Source organism: Diospyros lotus, chromosome 14, assembly GCF_014633365.1.
Source record: "Diospyros lotus cultivar Yz01 chromosome 14, ASM1463336v1, whole genome shotgun sequence".
NCBI lineage: Eukaryota > Viridiplantae > Streptophyta > Magnoliopsida > Ericales > Ebenaceae > Diospyros > Diospyros lotus.
Window position 1 is genome coordinate 928,473 of NC_068351.1, and position 19,324 is coordinate 947,796.

General features: G+C 31.4%; 2 protein-coding genes and 2 non-coding genes across 7 annotated transcripts; 1 reads left to right on the forward strand and 3 right to left on the reverse strand.

Moving 5' to 3' along the window:
* Nucleotides 1-1,789: 1,789 nt before the first annotated feature.
* TRNAA-AGC (transfer RNA alanine (anticodon AGC)) lies at nucleotides 1,790-1,862 on the reverse strand. The gene has a single exon. It is a non-coding gene; the product is annotated as a tRNA-Ala (tRNA).
* A 1,087-nt stretch (nucleotides 1,863-2,949) lies between these two features.
* LOC127791101 (omega-3 fatty acid desaturase, chloroplastic-like) lies at nucleotides 2,950-7,646 on the forward strand. The gene is given in 9 exon segments (XM_052320873.1): nucleotides 2,950-3,302; nucleotides 3,304-3,725; nucleotides 3,841-3,930; nucleotides 4,803-4,869; nucleotides 4,986-5,078; nucleotides 5,201-5,386; nucleotides 5,489-5,569; nucleotides 6,600-6,737; nucleotides 6,859-7,646. Coding segments are annotated over 9 exon segments (1,293 nt in total). The 5' UTR covers nucleotides 2,950-3,272; the 3' UTR covers nucleotides 7,045-7,646.
* A 2,634-nt stretch (nucleotides 7,647-10,280) lies between these two features.
* Nucleotides 10,281-10,354, reverse strand: TRNAN-GUU (transfer RNA asparagine (anticodon GUU)). Its single transcript has one exon. It is a non-coding gene; the product is annotated as a tRNA-Asn (tRNA).
* Nucleotides 10,355-14,436: 4,082 nt separating this feature from the next.
* LOC127791102 (trihelix transcription factor GT-3b-like) lies at nucleotides 14,437-18,815 on the reverse strand. Of its 4 annotated transcripts, XR_008020862.1 has the most exons (4): nucleotides 18,227-18,815; nucleotides 17,101-17,775; nucleotides 15,033-15,337; nucleotides 14,437-14,736 (listed from the first exon to the last, which is right to left on the reverse strand). XR_008020862.1 is itself a non-coding variant. In XM_052320875.1 (2 exons), exons 1-2 carry the CDS (start codon nucleotides 18,470-18,472, stop codon nucleotides 17,215-17,217), a joined length of 807 nt encoding a protein of 268 aa, XP_052176835.1. In that variant the 5' UTR covers nucleotides 18,473-18,815; the 3' UTR covers nucleotides 16,975-17,214. The 4 variants fall into 4 exon arrangements, 1 of the variants encoding a protein (XP_052176835.1); XR_008020863.1 differs by lacking the exon at nucleotides 14,437-14,736 and having other exon boundaries at nucleotides 14,987-15,337; XR_008020861.1 differs by lacking the exon at nucleotides 14,437-14,736 and having other exon boundaries at nucleotides 15,033-15,161.
* Nucleotides 18,816-19,324: the final 509 nt, after the last annotated feature.

Below are 19,324 nucleotides of genomic sequence, written 5' to 3' on the forward strand. Positions count from 1 at the left end.
TTTAGACTTTTTGATCTTGATAATAGACTTGTTGATCTTGTACATATATTCATATAATATCATCCAAATAAAAAAAAATTGACATTCAAATAAAATGCAACATTCTAAATTTAATTTTGAATCTTATATCAATAACAAATTAAATTCAATATTATTATTAATAATCCTTTTATCAATTTTCGATCATGAACTAGTATCAACCTGGAGTAAACCGAAAATCGATTATATATGCCCAATCCAAGACTGAAGTCCAGATCGATGCACCCAATCTTGGATTGGATAATAATTTAAATAACCTTGAGGTGCATGTGTATCAATTCCATACGTAAAACATACTTGAGCACCAAGTCACCCAGATGGACAGTCCAAGTCTCACCTATTGAAAGGATTGACTTCTAGGTCGAGAGCCGTGTGAGAGAGAGATGCCCAGCCGACACGGCTTTAAAGTGTGGAGTTGAACATGCTCCTGCCTAGTCATTGCGCCCGGTTCACGGCTCCTTTGAAATGGAAGAGTGAATACCTAACACCAACCATTTTGTCTTTATTTTTCTTAAAGGAGGGAAGAAAAAGCTCAAAGCGTGGGTGCCTCCTCAGCTTAGGTGAGCTTTTCCATTGCCCTGAGAGAGGGTTGTAATTAAGTACATGGAGTACCTAAAGAGTATGCATGGACAAAAATGTTATTTGTATATATTTAATTTTAATATTTGAGATAGTATTTAATTTTAATACCAACTGATTTAGCATACGAAGTGATGTTAACTGTGAGACTGAGGATGAAACTGAATTAAAAAAAAGAAAAAGAAAGAAAGAAAACTGAAACAGAATTAGGAAAAGTCAAATTCTAATTAAAATAGGAAATCTAGAAAACTTAATTGAAGTAGAAAATTGAAAACTTAGGCTGCGTTCTCTTTGCTTTTCAATTTTCAGTTTTAAGTTTTGAATTCATTTTCAGTTTTCTGTTTTGATAATCTATTTTTAGAAAATTAAAAACGCGTTCTCTTTGTCATTTTGAAAAACTATTTTTCAAAACAGAAAATTAGAAAACGCGTTCTCTTTGAAATTTTGAAAATATTTTTTTAATGATATTTTATTCAATAAATTTGATTATTAAGTAAATTATAAATATTTAATGTTAATATATTATTAAAAATATATATACATTTTAAAGTTAATGAATTTTGTAATATTTTTTTCCATTACAATAATAAAATATGAATAAATAAATAAATAGATGTATTTTGAGTTTAGATTTTGTTTTGGATGAAAACACTCAAAACAACTTTTTGTTGTTTTGAGTTTTCTTTACAATTTTTTTTTTGTTTTCAAAAATGCATTTTTAAAAACAACAAAGAAAACGCGTTTTCATTATTTTAGAAAACTGAAAACTAAAAATGACTTGAAAACAGCAAAGAGAACGCAACCTTAATAATTGTAGTGGAAAACTAAAAAGGCTTATTTTTGAATTCTTTTGGATTGAATGTTTCACGTTAGTCCCTTCCACTTTAGAAAAACTCGACCTCGAGTTGTTAAAATTGAATTTTTAAGTAGCATTTTATATATATATGTATATATGTAAATCTATACACTACAGTAAAAAAAAATAACAGAGCTCATCTGACTTCTTCTAAGACTCTTTCGAATATTTCACGTCAAACCCCTCCACTTGAGAAAAACTGGACCTGAAATTGTGAAAGTTGAATTTTTAATTGGTATTTTTGATGCATATATGTAAAAACTAGGTTGAGTTAATGCTAAGAGTGGAAAGAGACAAAAGAAGGGTATGGAAGAGTGGAGATGCGGGGTATCGATCCCCGTACCTCTCGCATGCTAAGCGAGCGCTCTACCATCTGAGCTACATCCCCATTTGACGAGCCAGTAATTGTTGTAATCATCATACATTCCCATTTCTTGCCAAACGGATGCTCCAACCACTTGTTCCCTTGAGTTTTAAAACTTCCAAAATCATATATATTTCAACTTTGAATAATGATTTAAGAATCAAATAAATTATTAAACTTTGAAAGTATACAAACTGTAATTGCGTGGATTGTGCTTATAACTGCGAGATTATTTTTTTGTTTCATTTACATGTACAAGTAATTATGTTATATACAAAAATATTATTTAGACTTTCAACTATGATAATTTTAATTGTATTATTATTATATATTAATGAAACATAAAATATAATATATAAATATACACGTGTCACCTAGACTATTATAATTAAGTATCTAAATAATATTTAAAATTGTATATATTTTATGCCCTTTATTCACTTCCAATTTTGTCATTTGTGAGTCAATTTTCTATTTCCTTCCATTATGTACTATCTTTCCTACCAAAAAACGAATGTATTGGTATTGAAACAATGACTTATATGACTGATAGGAGGTGGTGGACGGCACCTCAAGCTGGAATCCGTTTTGGCAAAGTTTATATTTTTGTTTATATAATTATATATATAAATATATTTTTTTGTGTAGTTATTTGAATTTTTTATTATTTCGATTATATTTTTAAACTTGCATTTTGAGTCAATTTAACTCTTGTATTTTAAATTTTTTTTCGTGTGTTGATTCAAACTTTTTAATATTTCAGTTATATTCTCAAATTTATATTTTTAAGTTAATTTAAATATATGAATTATATTAACTAAAATAGATCTAAGGATATAATCAAAATAATGAAATATTTAAATTATCATATAAAAAAAGTTAGAGTAAAAGAGTTAAATTGATTAGAAATATAAATTTATGAATAATTAAAATAATAAAAATTTTAAGATAATTATAAAAATATATATATAAATATAAAAATATAAATTTGACCAACTTGTTTTGTTCTTCATACAATCCTATTGGTTAGGACTCTTGGGACCCACCAATCGACTTTCATGAACCAACCCGCTAATAAAGAATGTTCCCACCAGCCGAAGGAAGCCACAACCCAAGGAGAACAGTGAGCCCAAACCTAGCAAGCCTCTTTGGTAAACTTGTTCCTCCTAGTCTTTGCTATTTAGATCATCTATACTATGCTAACACAAGGTAACGAGAGAGAAACAGTATGATTTACACGGAACAGCAAGATAACGAGAGGAAGCAAAACCTAGGGTCGTTATTCCATTATATCGTTTATCTTAATGTCAATCAAGCTCAAGTACGCACTTTGGTTCACGGCTTGAGGCTTGCTCTTCACCTCTTTCTCTCTCGGGGAGAAACAGATAGACCCATAGCTAAAATGTCTTGCATCAAACACTATCTGGGTCTCCAATGGCGAAATGGTTCTTGTCAGAAAGCGGAATTAGACCAATTAATTAGACCCCTCCCTCAAGCCTTCCCAAAACCCAGAGCTGGACTCTCCACTCAATCATATGTTGGCGGGTTTTTAAACAACCCCTTTTCTTGTGCTCCAACCCTGTCCGCTAGGGAGAGAAAATGCGCTCTTCAGGTGAGTTCTCGATTGAAGGTTGGATCTGTAGATGAGGTTGATTTTGACCCTGGTGCACCGCCGCCGTTCAAATTGGCCGATGTTAGGGCTGCCATTCCGAAGCATTGCTGGGTTAAGGACCCATGGAGATCCATGAGCTTTGTTGTGAGAGATGTGGGGGTTGTTTTTGGCTTAGCAGCAGCAGCTGCCTATCTCAACAATTGGCTTGTGTGGCCTCTTTATTGGGCTGCTCAAGGCACCATGTTCTGGGCTCTCTTTGTTCTTGGCCATGATTGGTAATCGCAATCTTCTTACTAAGCCATGTTGTTTGTGGGTTTTGTGTTTTGGTGTTCAATTTTGATATCCAATTGCCTGTGTTTGGTGTATCTATGCTTAATTTTTATTGGGCAGTGGGCATGGAAGCTTTTCAAACAACCACAATCTAAATAGTGTGGTTGGCCATCTATTACATTCTTCAATTCTCGTGCCGTATCATGGATGGTATGCTGCTACTCATTCTTTTTTCTTGATATATATATGATGTAATGTGATATGGTGGGAGATATTGTTAGAAAATTTGGTATATTTATATGTCTAAATTGCTGGATGGGTGAATGAAAAATTGATTAAAAATTTATTTTGAGTATAATATATAATTTATATTATTATAAAAATAAAAAAAGTGTATTATGCGTGTACTATATACAAACTATGCGTATGGATTACTGATTGATTGGCATTGTGCGACACACATTAAAACATGGACGGTTGTGAAACTAATAATGTAGGATATAATATATATCTATATAATTGAGAGAATCAGCTGAAGCCTCTCACTCCTTCTTCCTCTTTCTCTCTTTTTACTTTTTTTTTTTCTTTTCTAAAAAATAAAGAAATACAGAATAAAATATTATCATACTCTTCTAATTTTAATAGTGTTCAACTAGTATTTTAGTTTGTTGTTAGGTTCTAAAGTTTGTGTTAACTTCTTAGTTTGTAAACCGTTGTACCTTAAAAAATAGACTCCAATTAGCCTTTAGCACTTTTGGTGAGACAACAAATCTGTTTTAAGGGAGTTGCGTGTTACACATGTCTCGAATTTATTATCATCCCTTTATATACTGTTGTGTTTTTATTTTTCCTTATATAGTATTGTATTATTTTAATATTTCTATATTGTTAGTTTAAATACAATATTATAAATATAATTATTATTTAGTTAACAATATAATTATTTTATTGTGGTTGGTTAACGATCTTAAAAAGGAGAATGAACTTATTATATTTTTGTAATAGACATAATTCTAGTTTCACCAAACATAGGATTCCATCTAATTATAGCATGATATCCTTTATTTATTTGGAAATTACAGGAGAATTAGCCATAGGATTCATCATGAGAATCAGGGTCATGCCGAGAATGATGAATCATGGCACCCGGTTAGTTAGTTTGTTGTTTTTGTTTTTCTAGATGTTGCTTCTTATTAACAGTCAGTTCATTGGTTCTTCTTCACTTCAATTATTTCTGCCATTAATTTGTTTTTTCTTTCTTGCAGTTGTCTGCAAAAATTTACAATCATCTGGATGGGATTACCCGAACTTTACGATTTACCATTCCTTTCCCCTTGCTTGCGTATCCCTTTTACCTGGTAAATTAATTTGTTGCTCCTTCTCTGATTATTGATCATATTCATCCATTCCATGTATGTTAATGTTACGAGATTAATTAGTTAGTTTCTGAAAATAAGACTTTACGTTTCTTGTGTTATAGTGGCATAGAAGCCCTGGAAAGACTGGTTCTCACTTCGATCCAAACAGCCCATTGTTTGTACCCAGCGAAAGGAAAGATGTGATTACGTCCACTCTCTGCTGGACAGCAATGGCTGCTTTACTTGTGGGTTTATGTTTTGTGATTGGCCCTGTTCAAATACTCGAACTCTATGGCATTCCATATTGGGTAAATCAAAATTCTCTTGGATATATATATATATATATATATGCTTCCATGCATGACACTAGAGTAGCATGCCGGTCTGAATTAACATTTCATCTCTCTCAGGGTTTTGTAATGTGGCTGGATTTCGTGACCTACTTGAATCACCATGGTCATGAAGATAAGCTTCCGCGGTATCGTGGAAAGGTATTGATGCCTCACCACTTGCCTTATTTTGGCTAAATTACAAAAATACTTACCCAATTTTACATTAAGATATAAAAATGTTACTAAACTTCAATCTAAAAAATTATTGAATTTTTTATTAAAATATAAAAATATTACTAAACTTTAATTTTATATACAATTCCATAACTATTGTCAGTTGTCATTAAAAGAATCTAACAGAATATTGATATATATATATAGTTAACAATGTGAGCCCATATATAAAATTAAAACGCCACATCATTTGAACTCGACCCAAGAATTAAATGGTCACTAAACTTTGTGCTAACCACTGAAATTTATATTAAAATACAAAAGGTCATTGATTTTTTTTTATAACATGGCATTTTAATATTATATATGGACTCACATTATTAGCATTCTGTTAGTTTCTTTTAATGGCAACTGATGGTAGTTATGGAATTGTATACAAAATTGAAGTTAAGTGATCTTTTTATATCTTAGTGAAAAGTTCAATGACTATTTTTGCAATTTAGCCCTTTATTTTCCATTTCTTCTCTTGTTTAGGTACTATTTATTAACTAAGATATAAACAAAAAATAGTTAAATGTGAAAAATATTCTGAATAAAAGTATTTTTTACTGTATTTATTAAATTTATCTGACGACACTTGAAAAAGAAGTCATGTGACTTTTTATTTAAATTTTTCTAAATAAATTTATCTCTAATCACTCATTTAGAATAAATTTATCTTGATTCTTACCGATAAGAAAAAATGATGCATTCTAAAAAATTTAATAATTTGATAAAAATCTTAAAATGCATTCTATATTTTAGCCTAAAAAATATTCCAATCTTATATTATTACAATTTTATTTCAGTCATTTTAACAAAAGCTACTTAAGAAAAGCTTCCATGTCAAAGATAAGAGAGATAACCATATTTCTACAAAAGCAGAGGACTCCAAGAAGTTTCTCTTTATCACGCCAAGTCTCTACCTTGGGACAACTATTCTAAATTGTTGACATTCATTCATTTCATTGTTTAGGAATGGAATTATCTGAGAGGAGGGCTGACGACTCTTGACCGCGACTATGGATGGATTAGTAACATCCACCACGATATTGGAACCCATGTTATACACCACCTCATTCCCCAGATCCCACACTACCACTTGACAGAAGCGGTGAGCAGCTCTTTTGTTTGATCAAACAGTAGCCTGTAAACAAACTTCGAGTTTGGTATTGCGCCTAAGTTATACTGATGGAGTTCTTATGGGTCCTTTCTATTCAACTTGAACCGCGCAGACTGAGGCAGCGAAGCCTGTGCTTGGGAAGTATTACCGGGAGCCCAAGAAATCGGGACCTCTACCATTCCACTTGATTGGAGACTTAATTCGGAGCCTGAATCAAGACCACTATGTCAGTGATGATGGGGATGTTGTATACTACCAGACTGACCCCAAGCTTAGTGGCTCTTCTAAATCAAAGTGAAGCCACTGAAAGCAAATACGGCTGGCAAGAAGTCAGTTACCTGAATCATCGTTGCTGAGAGAGAGAGAGAGAGAGGGAGAGAGACCAACTAGTAATATGATTGTGGCTATCAATCTCCTCTCTGCCGCAAATGCATTGTATTGCTTTGATGAGGTTCCAAATTCAGGGAAACTGGGAAATATTGGATCCTTTTGGCAGTGTTGTGTGGACAAGGTGAAGGGGTATTGAAATCTACTGATAGTTGCTAGGACCCATGAAGATTTGTTGTCTTTTGCACATTCTGTGGTTGACAGGAAAACAATGAAAACTATAACGTATAGTGTACATCATACGCTTGAAACTGCTGAAAATACATGTTATAATTTAGTAAAAGCGTGCTATAATTTTCAAGTGGTAATTTATTCCAAAAACTTCTGGCTAGAGCTATGGCATTGTTGGACAGGTTAGGCCCACCTGAAGCAGGCCTCATTAGTGATACAACATGGTTATAAGGTCTGACCCATCAAATCACTTGTAGCTGCTTTGCCACACAAGCTACTGGAGCCACAGTGCTTTCACTTGGGATTTTCTCGTTGAATTGAGGGGGATATTCCACTGCCGCTTTAGTGTTGTAGAACCATTTTTTGTCGGGTGGTAAGAGAATTATAATATATATATATATTTTATAATTAGGGTTCAAATTTTATCAATTGAAGCATATATAGTATAAACATATATTTCTATGCACTTATTTAATATGTGTGATTTTGAATTATTTTGCATGTCTAATAAATTTATTTAATATATAGTTGAAAAGTAATTGACTGTGAGTATTCATCGATAATAAAAGAAAACATGCAGCTAAATTGAAAAGAAAAGAAGGGGGGATGCAAACCATGCACTAAGAAAGTAAGAATAGTCACCTGTTCTGTGGATGTCCGTGTGCGAGGAAGATGCTCTTTTTTCTGAAAGAAAAGTCAGATTTGCTTGGCCTTGGCAATAATTGAGTGTTGAGGGCTTTTGGCAGATGAAAAGACAAGGATTCATAGTAAGTAGCTCATCACCTAGCACTTTAAAAGTTAATTTATTTAGTACAACAACAGATATTTTTGTGAGCAGGAGTCTGCAAAATCTCGCATAATGCATTTGGGAAAAAGAAGCTAATTTTATTTGAAGAAAAGTCAAATTTGCGTGGCCTTGGCAATAATTGAATCTTGTGAGCTTTTGGCATATGGAAAACCAAGGGTTCATAGTAAGTAGCTCATCACCTAATGCTTTAAAAGTTAGTATATTTAGTGCAACAATAGATATTTTTGTGGGCAGTAGCGTGCGGAATCTCAGATGATGTATTTGTAAAAAAGATGCTGATTTTATTTGAAGAAAAGTCAAATTTGCTTGGCCTTGACAATAATTATGTTGTGAGCTTTTGCCAGATGAAAAGATAAGGGTCTATAGTAAGTAGCTCATTGCTTGCTACTTTAAGAGTTGGTTTATTTACTGCAACAATAGATACTTTTGTGGGTAGGAGCGTGTAGAGTCTCAAATAGTGCATTTAATCTAGAACTAGAATGTAGTTTGGAACCGTCTTTTTACTCTTTAGTTTCTCTAATCTTTTTGAGGGTTAACTTTGGTTTACATTTGGTGTCTCCTTTCAAAGTATGTTCGATAGGGTCCTTTAGGTGCTAAGATATGAATCTCTGTGTTGTAGTTGTAGAGGCCTAATTTTTTGTGCCTTATTGTGAGTTAACTTTTCTTTTATTTGCGTGTGTTTTATTTGGGGTATGCCTTAATGTTGCTGTGTATAATTTTTTTTTTCTGCTTTATATATTTTTAGTTACAAAAAAACTTGGAAAGTGAAGGTTTTGACTAAAGAAAAAGGTGCAGAGAAGGAAAATACTATTTGAATCAGCTTAATTAAATGGGGTTAGAGAAAAGGGATGAACCAACATTTAACTGGATGTTTATGGTTTAATTAACCTAATTAAAAATAATTGGTTGTCTTTATCAATATTTCTTGTTTATGCTTTAGCCCATTTGACATATATGGAAGTGCCAAAAGATGCAGCACACTAGAAGCTTTCACTAAAATGGCACAAATAAATACTGACCAAATAAGGTTTCCCAACATCAAAGGGATAAATTAAAGGTGTGATAATTGTCATTCAACATTTAAATTTGTTTGTGATTTGAATTTTTAATTTGATCATGATTAAAATTTTAAATTTGACTATGATTATAACGTCAAATTTGATTCTGGTTGGGATATATCTACAAGTGAAGATTAACCTTTTTTGTGAGTTATCTTTTGATTAAAATATAAATTTATTTAAATTATTTTTTATGTGTAACGTCAAATTTGATTCTGGTTGAAATATATCTACAAGTGAATATTTACTTTCTTCGTGCCTTATTTTTTAATTAAAATATAAATTTATTTAAATTATTTTTTTGGTGTGCATCTATAGATGAGTAGTAAATTTATAAATAGGTGCCAAATATTCTAAAATTATTAATAGATATATTATTATTGTAGTAACTTAAGTTGTACGAAAATAAAAATAGGAAATAAATATGATACGAAAGATAAACGGAAAAAGTCATTTTTCAAAAAAAGTAAGAAATGGAAGTGTAGAAGAAATGCGTAAATAAAAAAATATAAAGGTTTTTTGTAAATATAATTTTTAATATAAAAAATTATAAAAATTAGTTATTCAACTAAAAACACACATAAATTCAAACAAATTTTGGCAAGAAATTCTAGAAAAAATTAAAAGTTGAGTTAGAGATGAAAAAAAATTCATTTATATTTGTGGATAGAAATGCATTTTCAAATTGTAAACTTGTTTTTGATATTTTTTTAATATTATAAAACGGGCACTAAAAGTTTCTAAAATTGCAAAACTATTCCAAGAAAGTTTTTGACATTTTAGAAATGAAACGTTTTGAAAATACTGAAACGACAAAGTTGAAAAGTTTTCGTTCATAATATGTAGTAGTAATATTATCATAGTAATATTTTATTTTTTTTAGCTGTAATTTTTTTTAATTTGAATTTTTTACATTAAAATTCTATGTCCGTCTGTGTGGTTAATGATTTAATTGTAGTTTATTTTTTTATCTTAAATTCTAAAAAGGAGGATGTAGTAGCAATGAACTGGATTGTAAAAGATTTTGACAAGCATAGTATAGTCGACCTAGTTATCAATATTTCTCTTTCAAGTGGCATAAATAATGATAATAATGAAAAACATCAAAAACGCTAGAGGAAGGGGTTGAACCTTCGACCTTGTGGTTAACAGCCACACGCTCTAACCAACTGAGCTACTCCAGCTGCCGACTATGTGATGAATTTTCTATTATATGTTCAATAATTGCTCGAACTGATGACTTCCACAACTTCAGGTTCAAGGTCCTGCAGATTCACCTTTTTTCTGATTCAAAGACAGAGACAAGTAGATACCCCTTAATGCCCATTTGTGATCTAAAACCTTAAATCTTTTGATTTGTACCAAATATTTAGTATATAAGATAAGACAACAACATGGAAAAATATGAAAATAACCTTGAAAGGCCTAAAACAATGTCAATTTGTCCGTTATTTAAAAAAAAGTTAAAAATTTAATTTTACTGAGCAAGATTTTATCAAGTAAAGAGTAAATAAGTCTCTTAATACTCGAATTCAAGATTTTAAACTCACTAACTATTATTGCTCAAATACAACAATGAATTTATTGACTGAAAATGTTATTGTTAAGGCTCTTGAAATATGTAAAAAAAAGAGCGATTAGAAGGCGTATGAAAGTTCTTGTACAAACACTCCGATACTTAAATCAAACACTGAAAATTTGAAATTTATATTGAAATTAATATTAGAGATGTACCTCTTTTGTAATGAAAACTCATATATTTATAGAGAAGTATAAAAGTTTTTCAAATCCCCTAGAATTAGGATTCTTTCAAATAATATTTATTTTAATATTTTAAAATTCACTAGAAACAGGATTTTTATGAATAACATTTATTTTAATATTCTAGTATCAATTAGAATTATGATATTTTATAGATAAAATTCATTCTTTTCATAATTAAATATCAAAATTATCTTATTTAAATATCAATTGATATTTTCTAGTATCAATTCATTCTTTTTTAAATATCAAAATTATCTTATTTATACTTTATTCGAAATTCCTAAAAAATGATACCATTTTAATTTAAAAAGTTATCCTTTGAATAGACTTTGGCCTATAACCCATCACTAACATAACTCGTTTTTGACCCAAAAAAAGCTATGACTGATTCAACATCGAATTGGAAGCAAATTAAATAGTAAAAAATAAGGAAGAGCAAAAAAGTCAATCAACAAACCATGGGCGACAGTCAACCATGCGAATAGATGATGTATGGAATTGAATGCATATGTTTATGAATATTAATTAATACCAACCGTTGACTATTATTGCTTACTATATATGACAATTCTTAAAAAAATTAAAAATTCTAGTTGTCAAGCCATGATTATACTATGTGTTGATAATGCAAAATTACGTTTTAATTAGCCTAGCTTGTGGTATTATTAAAGAGTCCAAAATCTTGCATTATAGTTTTAATACCATCAAGTTAGATCAGTAATGATCGGACTTGTTGCATTGAAACCTTGTTTTGCTCTTTCAAAAACATTCTTCTTAATTGACCCGTTCTTTAATTAGAGTTTGAATTTCACAAGAACATACTCAAAAGTATAGTTATTCGTCCTTTTAAAAAATTGAATTCTCCTTATTTAGATGACCTCTCTTACTTTTGTTTGCAATATCCATTGTTGTCGCAACAATTAAAACATCCTTCCTTTTTCAGCAAGATACAATTTCCCAAAAGATATATTCATATCCTTCTCCATAAAAGAACAAATAGCAATATATAAAATCGTCTAAATTAGGTGCTTTCATTAATCATTTTCATTTATAACTTTATCTTCTACAAATTCTTTACAATTTTTTGTTATTACACATATTAAATTGTCTCGCTATCTCGTTTCATAAACTTTAAAATTCTATCTCTTTTCTTTTTATACAATTAAATATTCTAATTATATCTCATATATTTTATCTTTTATCTTTAATAAAAGTCACTTCAATCTTATTATAAATAAAATATAACTTGTATTAGTTAGTCAACAATTATAATAAAATTTCATCGTCAAGTCAAATAACATAAATTATGTATTGATAATTATTTTGAATATTAAATAATAACCAAAACCATAGTCTTTGTCTTGTAATTTAAAGGAAAGTGTGGAAAGAGGACTTGGGCGTGTGGACGAAACAAATAAATGAGAAATCACACAAATTCACAGCTGGTGTACGTACGTCCACGTCCAAATCCAAAAATAAAAAAAGTCAAACAATATTATTGATTTGGATGCACTTCCATATTATATATTCCTCGATCCACCTACCCCCAATTAGCCAAGCATAGCATGGACCACACTAATATTCAATTGTATGTTATGTTTTCCAAATTCATAAAGTAAAATAAATTTGTTGCCTCATGTTGAGTGCAATAATTGCTTATTTGAGAGCCTCAGGTCCATCTTTCTCTCGCTCGAATAGAGACACACACGACACGAGTTTGTTTTCAAACAATAATAGTAATTGTCCTTTGATAACTTGCCACTAATTGCTTCCCAACTTACAAACCGACTTCCTTTCCTGGCTGCTTCGACCTTAGGTTGAGTTTCTCGAATTATAAATTTTAATTATTATATTCTCAGCAATAATAATTTGTATAAGTAAATTATTTAACTCTTCTTTCAGTATTTTTATTAAAAAAAACTGTTGCCAAAATAATCTAATAGTTATATTTTAAAATACAAGTTAATATAATAAGTTTAATTAAAACCCTATTTATATATATCTTACAGTACTCAAAAATGTTATATATTTTTTTATCCAATACTGCCTGGTTTAATCTTTAAATTTATAAAAATTAATCTTAACAACCAACTAAGTGGGATGAGACATTTCTCTTTTTTTTTTTAAATAAAAATTTATTGAAAAAACTCAAAAGAGTCTATATTTTTAGATATGGTATATCCCGAGTATCACAACAAAAAAAAAACTGAATCAAAATCGAAACAACAAAAACTGAACTACCACTTTAGATGAGACTCCTCACAACATAAATAATAAATAGAATATGCCGGAAGAAATTGACAATAAAACCACACTTGTAAGCTTGAAAACAAAGGTCATATTTGATTTTGTCTCCCTAAATATTTTTAAGTTTTAGACACAAATATTAATATTTTATGACCAAGACACTTGATTCCTTCCCTAAAAAATGGTTAGAGATCTCAAAAGCTACATATTTTTCTTTTTCTTATCCTTAAGTATTATTTGACTTTCGACGTAAATATTAATATTTTATTATAAGTACATCTAATTATTTCCTAAATAATATCTTAAAAGTGTTTAAGCATACCCAAATAATAGCTTAGTGAGACATTTCATTCTCGTGGACCACGCTTTAACAAAAATGGCTAGGTCACCAACATATATATATATGAATATATGATCCTATTGTTTGAACGGATTCGACAATTACCTATCTGAATATATGTCAAGTTGGTTAGAAAGTCAATTTCTTGATAAGACCAGGGCATGGTCAAGACCATATATATATATATATATACATACATGTGGCTAGGTCCTAAGCCCATATAATAATTTAATGGCTTCGTTTGCAAGACATATTATACTATCTTAAATCAGTATTTGTGACAAATAATTTTGTGTACATAATTGAGGGAAGAATGACATGATAATTGACATCATCATTCACTATATATAAAGTGAAAGGCCCACCTAACAAATTGCAAGAATATCACTTATTATATAGTTTTGTATGATTTTTTTTTTTGGGGGGGTATCATAACTGTGACATCTAAGTATCGAACTACCAATTTCATGTTATTTTTTTATGAAATTATTGTATAAAAACTATATATATATATATGTGATATAATTTTGCATTTTGAAAACAATATAATTTATTAGTGAGCCATCAGCCATGGCGATGAAACAGTGTATTATATAATACATTAATCCTCCAGGGAGAGGGCACAATGATCATAACAATCATGGAGATATCATCAAAGTGCTAATCTTGGTGTTTTCATATTCTAAATCAAACCTTTTTATCCTCAGCAAATCCCAATCGTAACCACTTGATAGATTACAAGTTGACTTTAATATTTGGGACAACACAAGGAACAATAAGACAGACTTCCCAAATGACTTTAAGCGACAGGGTGTTGAGGGCTTATATATGGCCTGTTTGGCCTTTCCTTAGTTCCAAGGATTATATATATATATATAAACACATATATCAATAATCTCATAGTGAATGGAGGGGATATGAAGAATGCATCCCATTCTAACAGTGTTAAAGAGTTGGATACAGTGATACAGTAGATGAGCTCAAAATTATATAATCCCTCCAATTTGAAACCTTTCTCACAAAAAGGGATTAATAATTTGTTGGGTAAAACCATTCTTCGCGTGATATTTCTCAACTTGGATATCTCTATCACTGCAACGCATAGACTCAGTGCATAGACTGGTAAAAGATAGCATTTTTGTTGGAAGGTGGTCCTTTTTCTTTCTAAAACTCAACCGATCGAATTGTGTATGGTACGTGTGTGTTAAAAATGATCTGACAAATGAAGAAGAAGAATACTTTATTACTGGATATCAAAATAGCTTAGATACATGGTCTATTTATAGGTTAGATTTTGGCCAAATTCATATTTTTACTTTCACTTTTTTTTTTTTTTTTGTTATGTGTTCATCTAAAGTTTGAGTTGTCACAAAAAAAAAAATTAAAGTATAGAAGTTAAATTGACTCAAAAATATAAATTTAGATATATTTATATTAAAAAAATAAAAATACAAGAACAAAAATATAAATTTGAACTTAAATTTTATTAAAAAAATTTAAAAAAAAAATACATTTTACTATTTAATTAGCTTCCTTCAACGTGACTGCTTCCTCTTCCACTTCCACCGCGCGCTTCCCCATTCTCCAGTCTTCACAAGTTTAAACTTCAACATTCCTCACGTCTAATTGATGATACCAAACTAATTGCAATAATTGAAGGTATATCAGTACAATCAATGGTTTAATTATTGTATATATCAACTAAAGGATATCTTTCTTTCTTTCTTTCTTTCTTTTATGTGCCCGTGTGCGTGCTTCTTTTTCCTTTTCTCTTCTTTTTGTGCCTTCTCGAAGTTATGATCTTTTGTGCTAATCACTGCACGCAATTCAAACATGTTTGCATATTCAAAAATCCCAGAAAGGAAGATCCATTCAATGTTAAGAAAGCCAATGTGGATACCCCTTTTGTTAAAGGGGGCGAAAAAGTACACTCATCCTTCCATATATTCCTTCCCCCTCAACATATGCATTAATTTACGCTTTACAACCCTTTTGAAACTTATAGAAACCCATTAGAAATTTCACTAACAGTACCCTACGTACAAATAGTTTCCTTCGACTTCTTCGAGAAAATAATAACAGCGACAAAGAGATAGCAACGACTCTAATTCGAAATATTTATCTCAATGTGTGGAGTTAAAAGGGTTTCGTAATCATTGAATTTTTACAAAAGAAAAAAAATACAATTGACGATATCTCAATATTCTACAAAACCAAGGTATTTTCCTATATATGAATCTTCTACCAAGTCCGGGTATGAATTTGAATAATAACAATAATAATAGGGGATATATAATTATATATATATATATAAGATTAATAATATGCAGACATGCATGAACCAACACCAAAATATTTAATAAGATATCAATTCATGATCACACACAGCCAAAATGAAAGAAAAAACCCAAAAAAAGAATAAAATTAAAATTTGTAATTAGCCAAAAAGAAAAACCCAAAAATATCAAATTTTAAGGCAGACCCACCTAGCCATTAGTTAAAGTTCCACCACCTTAGCCTCAGGTCCCATCATCCATTAGGCATGTCACACATTGCTCCATGTATTTCATCTTATTTCTTATAAACAAAATCATTGAAGCAAAGCAGCTAGCCTAGTATTATAAATAATATATTCTCGAGGCTGACGCAATATTAATGACCACCAATTTCATTGTCTAATTGGAATTGTACTATTAACTGACAATACGGTGGATGCTTGAGCTCTAAGCTAGCTTTTATAGCTAAATCTTAATTAAAAATAGAAGGACAATGAACATATGTATCCAAAAGACAACTAACAACCCAGTTGAGTTCGTGTAACATTGTTAAATGAATGAATTTCTTGATCAATTTATTTTAATTTAACACTCCATATATATGAATATGAATAAATTTGGCATAAAGAAATTATTGAATTAACTGGTACAGTTAATTATTTATGATCACTAAGAACTCCATGAGCACTTTTTAGTGTAAAAATTCTATAAATATGTGCTTTTGTTTAGAGATAGACTTAAAATGACGACTAAAAACCCTCCTAGGTCATGATCACACGCAACACAATCACTTCATTGGGTGTGAACTCATTTTCTGTTTCATGAATAATTTATTCTTTCTACCATATAAACACACACACACACACATAACATCTTCACCAAGTCGAGGGCCATTATAATGACCAAAGTCTCATCCTCCCAAGCTTAAGGATCAATACTAAAACTAATTTCAACATCAAATCTAATCATATTTTTAATAATAATAGAAAGATATCATATCTTTACCCGTCACTTTATGTGATTCTAATTAAATCGATCAATATTAGTCATTTTTATCTAACTATAACCTTATCTTTTATAACATGTAAACTTATAAACTCGACATTCTCTTTCCCACCATGTGAACAAGTGCTAATCCAAGTTAAACATATAGAAGAATGCAAGAAAATGGAAGCAATTGAAGTAAGGAAAAGGCCATTATATATATATATATAAGAAGGAAATTAAGTAAATTAATTAACACTAAACCAATATCCTAAAACATGCATGTGGTGTAATTAGATGAGAGAGTTGCAAGACAAACCTCTCATGGCCTTTCTCTGATCTATCTTCTTCTTCTACTTCTTCCTCTAGTACAAAGGAAAACAAATCAAACAACCACTACTGAGGTACCTAGCTAGCTAGCTGCTGATCATATCTACAAGTCGTCTCTTCCAAGCTTGTTCAAGAGGGCTGTTATAAGAGCATCCCTCTTCTCGGCTCGAGCTTCCTCTCTGATCCTTCTTTGTTCTTCCATATCTCTCCAGCTCCTATCCATCATTATCCTCTCCTTCTCCAAGGCTTCCATGGCTTGCCTCCACTCCATCTCCTTCATCCTCCTCTCCTCCTCCCGAGCCTCGTACGCTCTCAGCCATTGCATCTCCATCTGCACAATCTGCTTCATGAACGCCTCCAAACTCTCCTTCAAACTGTTGATGCTTCCACCCCCACCGCTGCTACTTCCGGGGTTAATCATCCCGATGGTACTCTTCACCACCTTCCTCTTCTTCTTGCTTCCACCACCCTTCTCCACTTCGCTCTCCTCGTTGTCGTCGTCGTCGTCCGATGAAACTTGCAAGCCCTTTTTCTTCGATCCGCTCGCTCCGCCTTCAGCTTCCACCCATAGCATTCTCTGCATCCTCGCCCCAAATATAGCCTGCATCTCATTGTAAAACGGAAACTGCTGCCGCATAACTTCTGACTCCATAGTTTCACAGCCCTATAGATGATAATTTATCCAATTTAGTTAGTTAGTATTTATCCATTAAATTCTTATTATATTAGTTAATTAATTAGCTTTTTTTTTTTTTTTTTCCTCTGAGCCATTCCAGTTATCTCAATCTTCAGCAGCATTTATCTATTATTTTTGGTAAACTTTACCTTAAATTCAAGTCTAGTTCGGACTCTACAAACAGGTTTACAGTTGAAACACAAAATATATAAGAGATACGTCAAGACCCCGTGATCAAAAAATCTCTTCTTTCTCAAAGACTTAATCTCATCGAATATACATACAAACATACATACATACATATATATATATATAGAGAGAGAGAGAGAGAGATATGCCTAATCCTGCTTGGGTTGTAACAGCTAGAGAGGGATTAATTATATATATATGTGTGTGTGTGTATATATATAATATCGAAAGATTAAAGAAAGATTATTACCTTATAACGAGTGACTAGGTTTTTCCATTTGCATTTGCACTGGTCCGCGCTGCGATTGTAGCCGGCATCCTTCATCTTGGTGGCGATGACCTCCCACAGGAGCTTGTTGCGCTTGGTCTCCATGAACGACTGATCGAGCTCCGCTCGGATCATCAAAAAGTCTCTCGTCTCCTGAAGGCTCCATTGGGGGAATCTATCTCCTGTATCGACGGTTGCGCTGATATGGTGGTGATGCCCTCCTTCCATGGCAGAGCCCAGACAGACTGAGATATATGGATCAGATTCTCCACCTTTTCTATACCCACCAAAGGGTTTAATCCGATCGATATAGAAAGAGACGAAGACGAAAGATCTATATCAAGGGTGGTGTGAAAATAAGGTGTGAATCCCTCCAAAGAGAAAATAAGAAAGGAATGAATTTCAATGATGTCTCTGCTTAGGTGTCGAAGGTGGAATTATAAAATTCGTTTTTCCTTTTGGGGGATTTCATGAAAAAACTCATGATCAAACCAAAGAATTAGCCTTTTCTTTTCTGCGTCTCCCCCATATATTCCTTCCCTCTTCTCAACAGTCCTCCCAAGTCTCATCTCATCTGTCTACGCGGAAACTCAACCACAGTATATATATATATATATATATAGATGAATTTAATTTCGCATATTATTTTATTTCATGTCCACACCTGTTCCCATTGCGTCCACGCATCGTCAGGCTTACGAGGAAGGATAAATTATTGTTTTTGCCAGCCATTAACATTTCACCTCCACGTGAGCAGAAAAATTCAGTCTTTTTCCTTCATTCAGTATGAATTTAACCCCCACTGTATTAATTAAATTTTTTTTAATTTTATTCATCTATACTATTATATAGATAAAATTAATATTAAATTCTTATTAAAGCCCAAAATACAAAATAATTTATGGGGGGGGGGGGAGGAGGAGGAGGAAAGTATGGAACGGAGATATGGGTCTTGGGTTCGAGGAGGGTAAGACTGACTGGGAGTGGGCCTTTATTCTCTGTGACCAGTTGTAGAAACTTGTTTTACAAGATACCCATATAATAATATATATAACAATAATAACGTATAAACCGTGTATT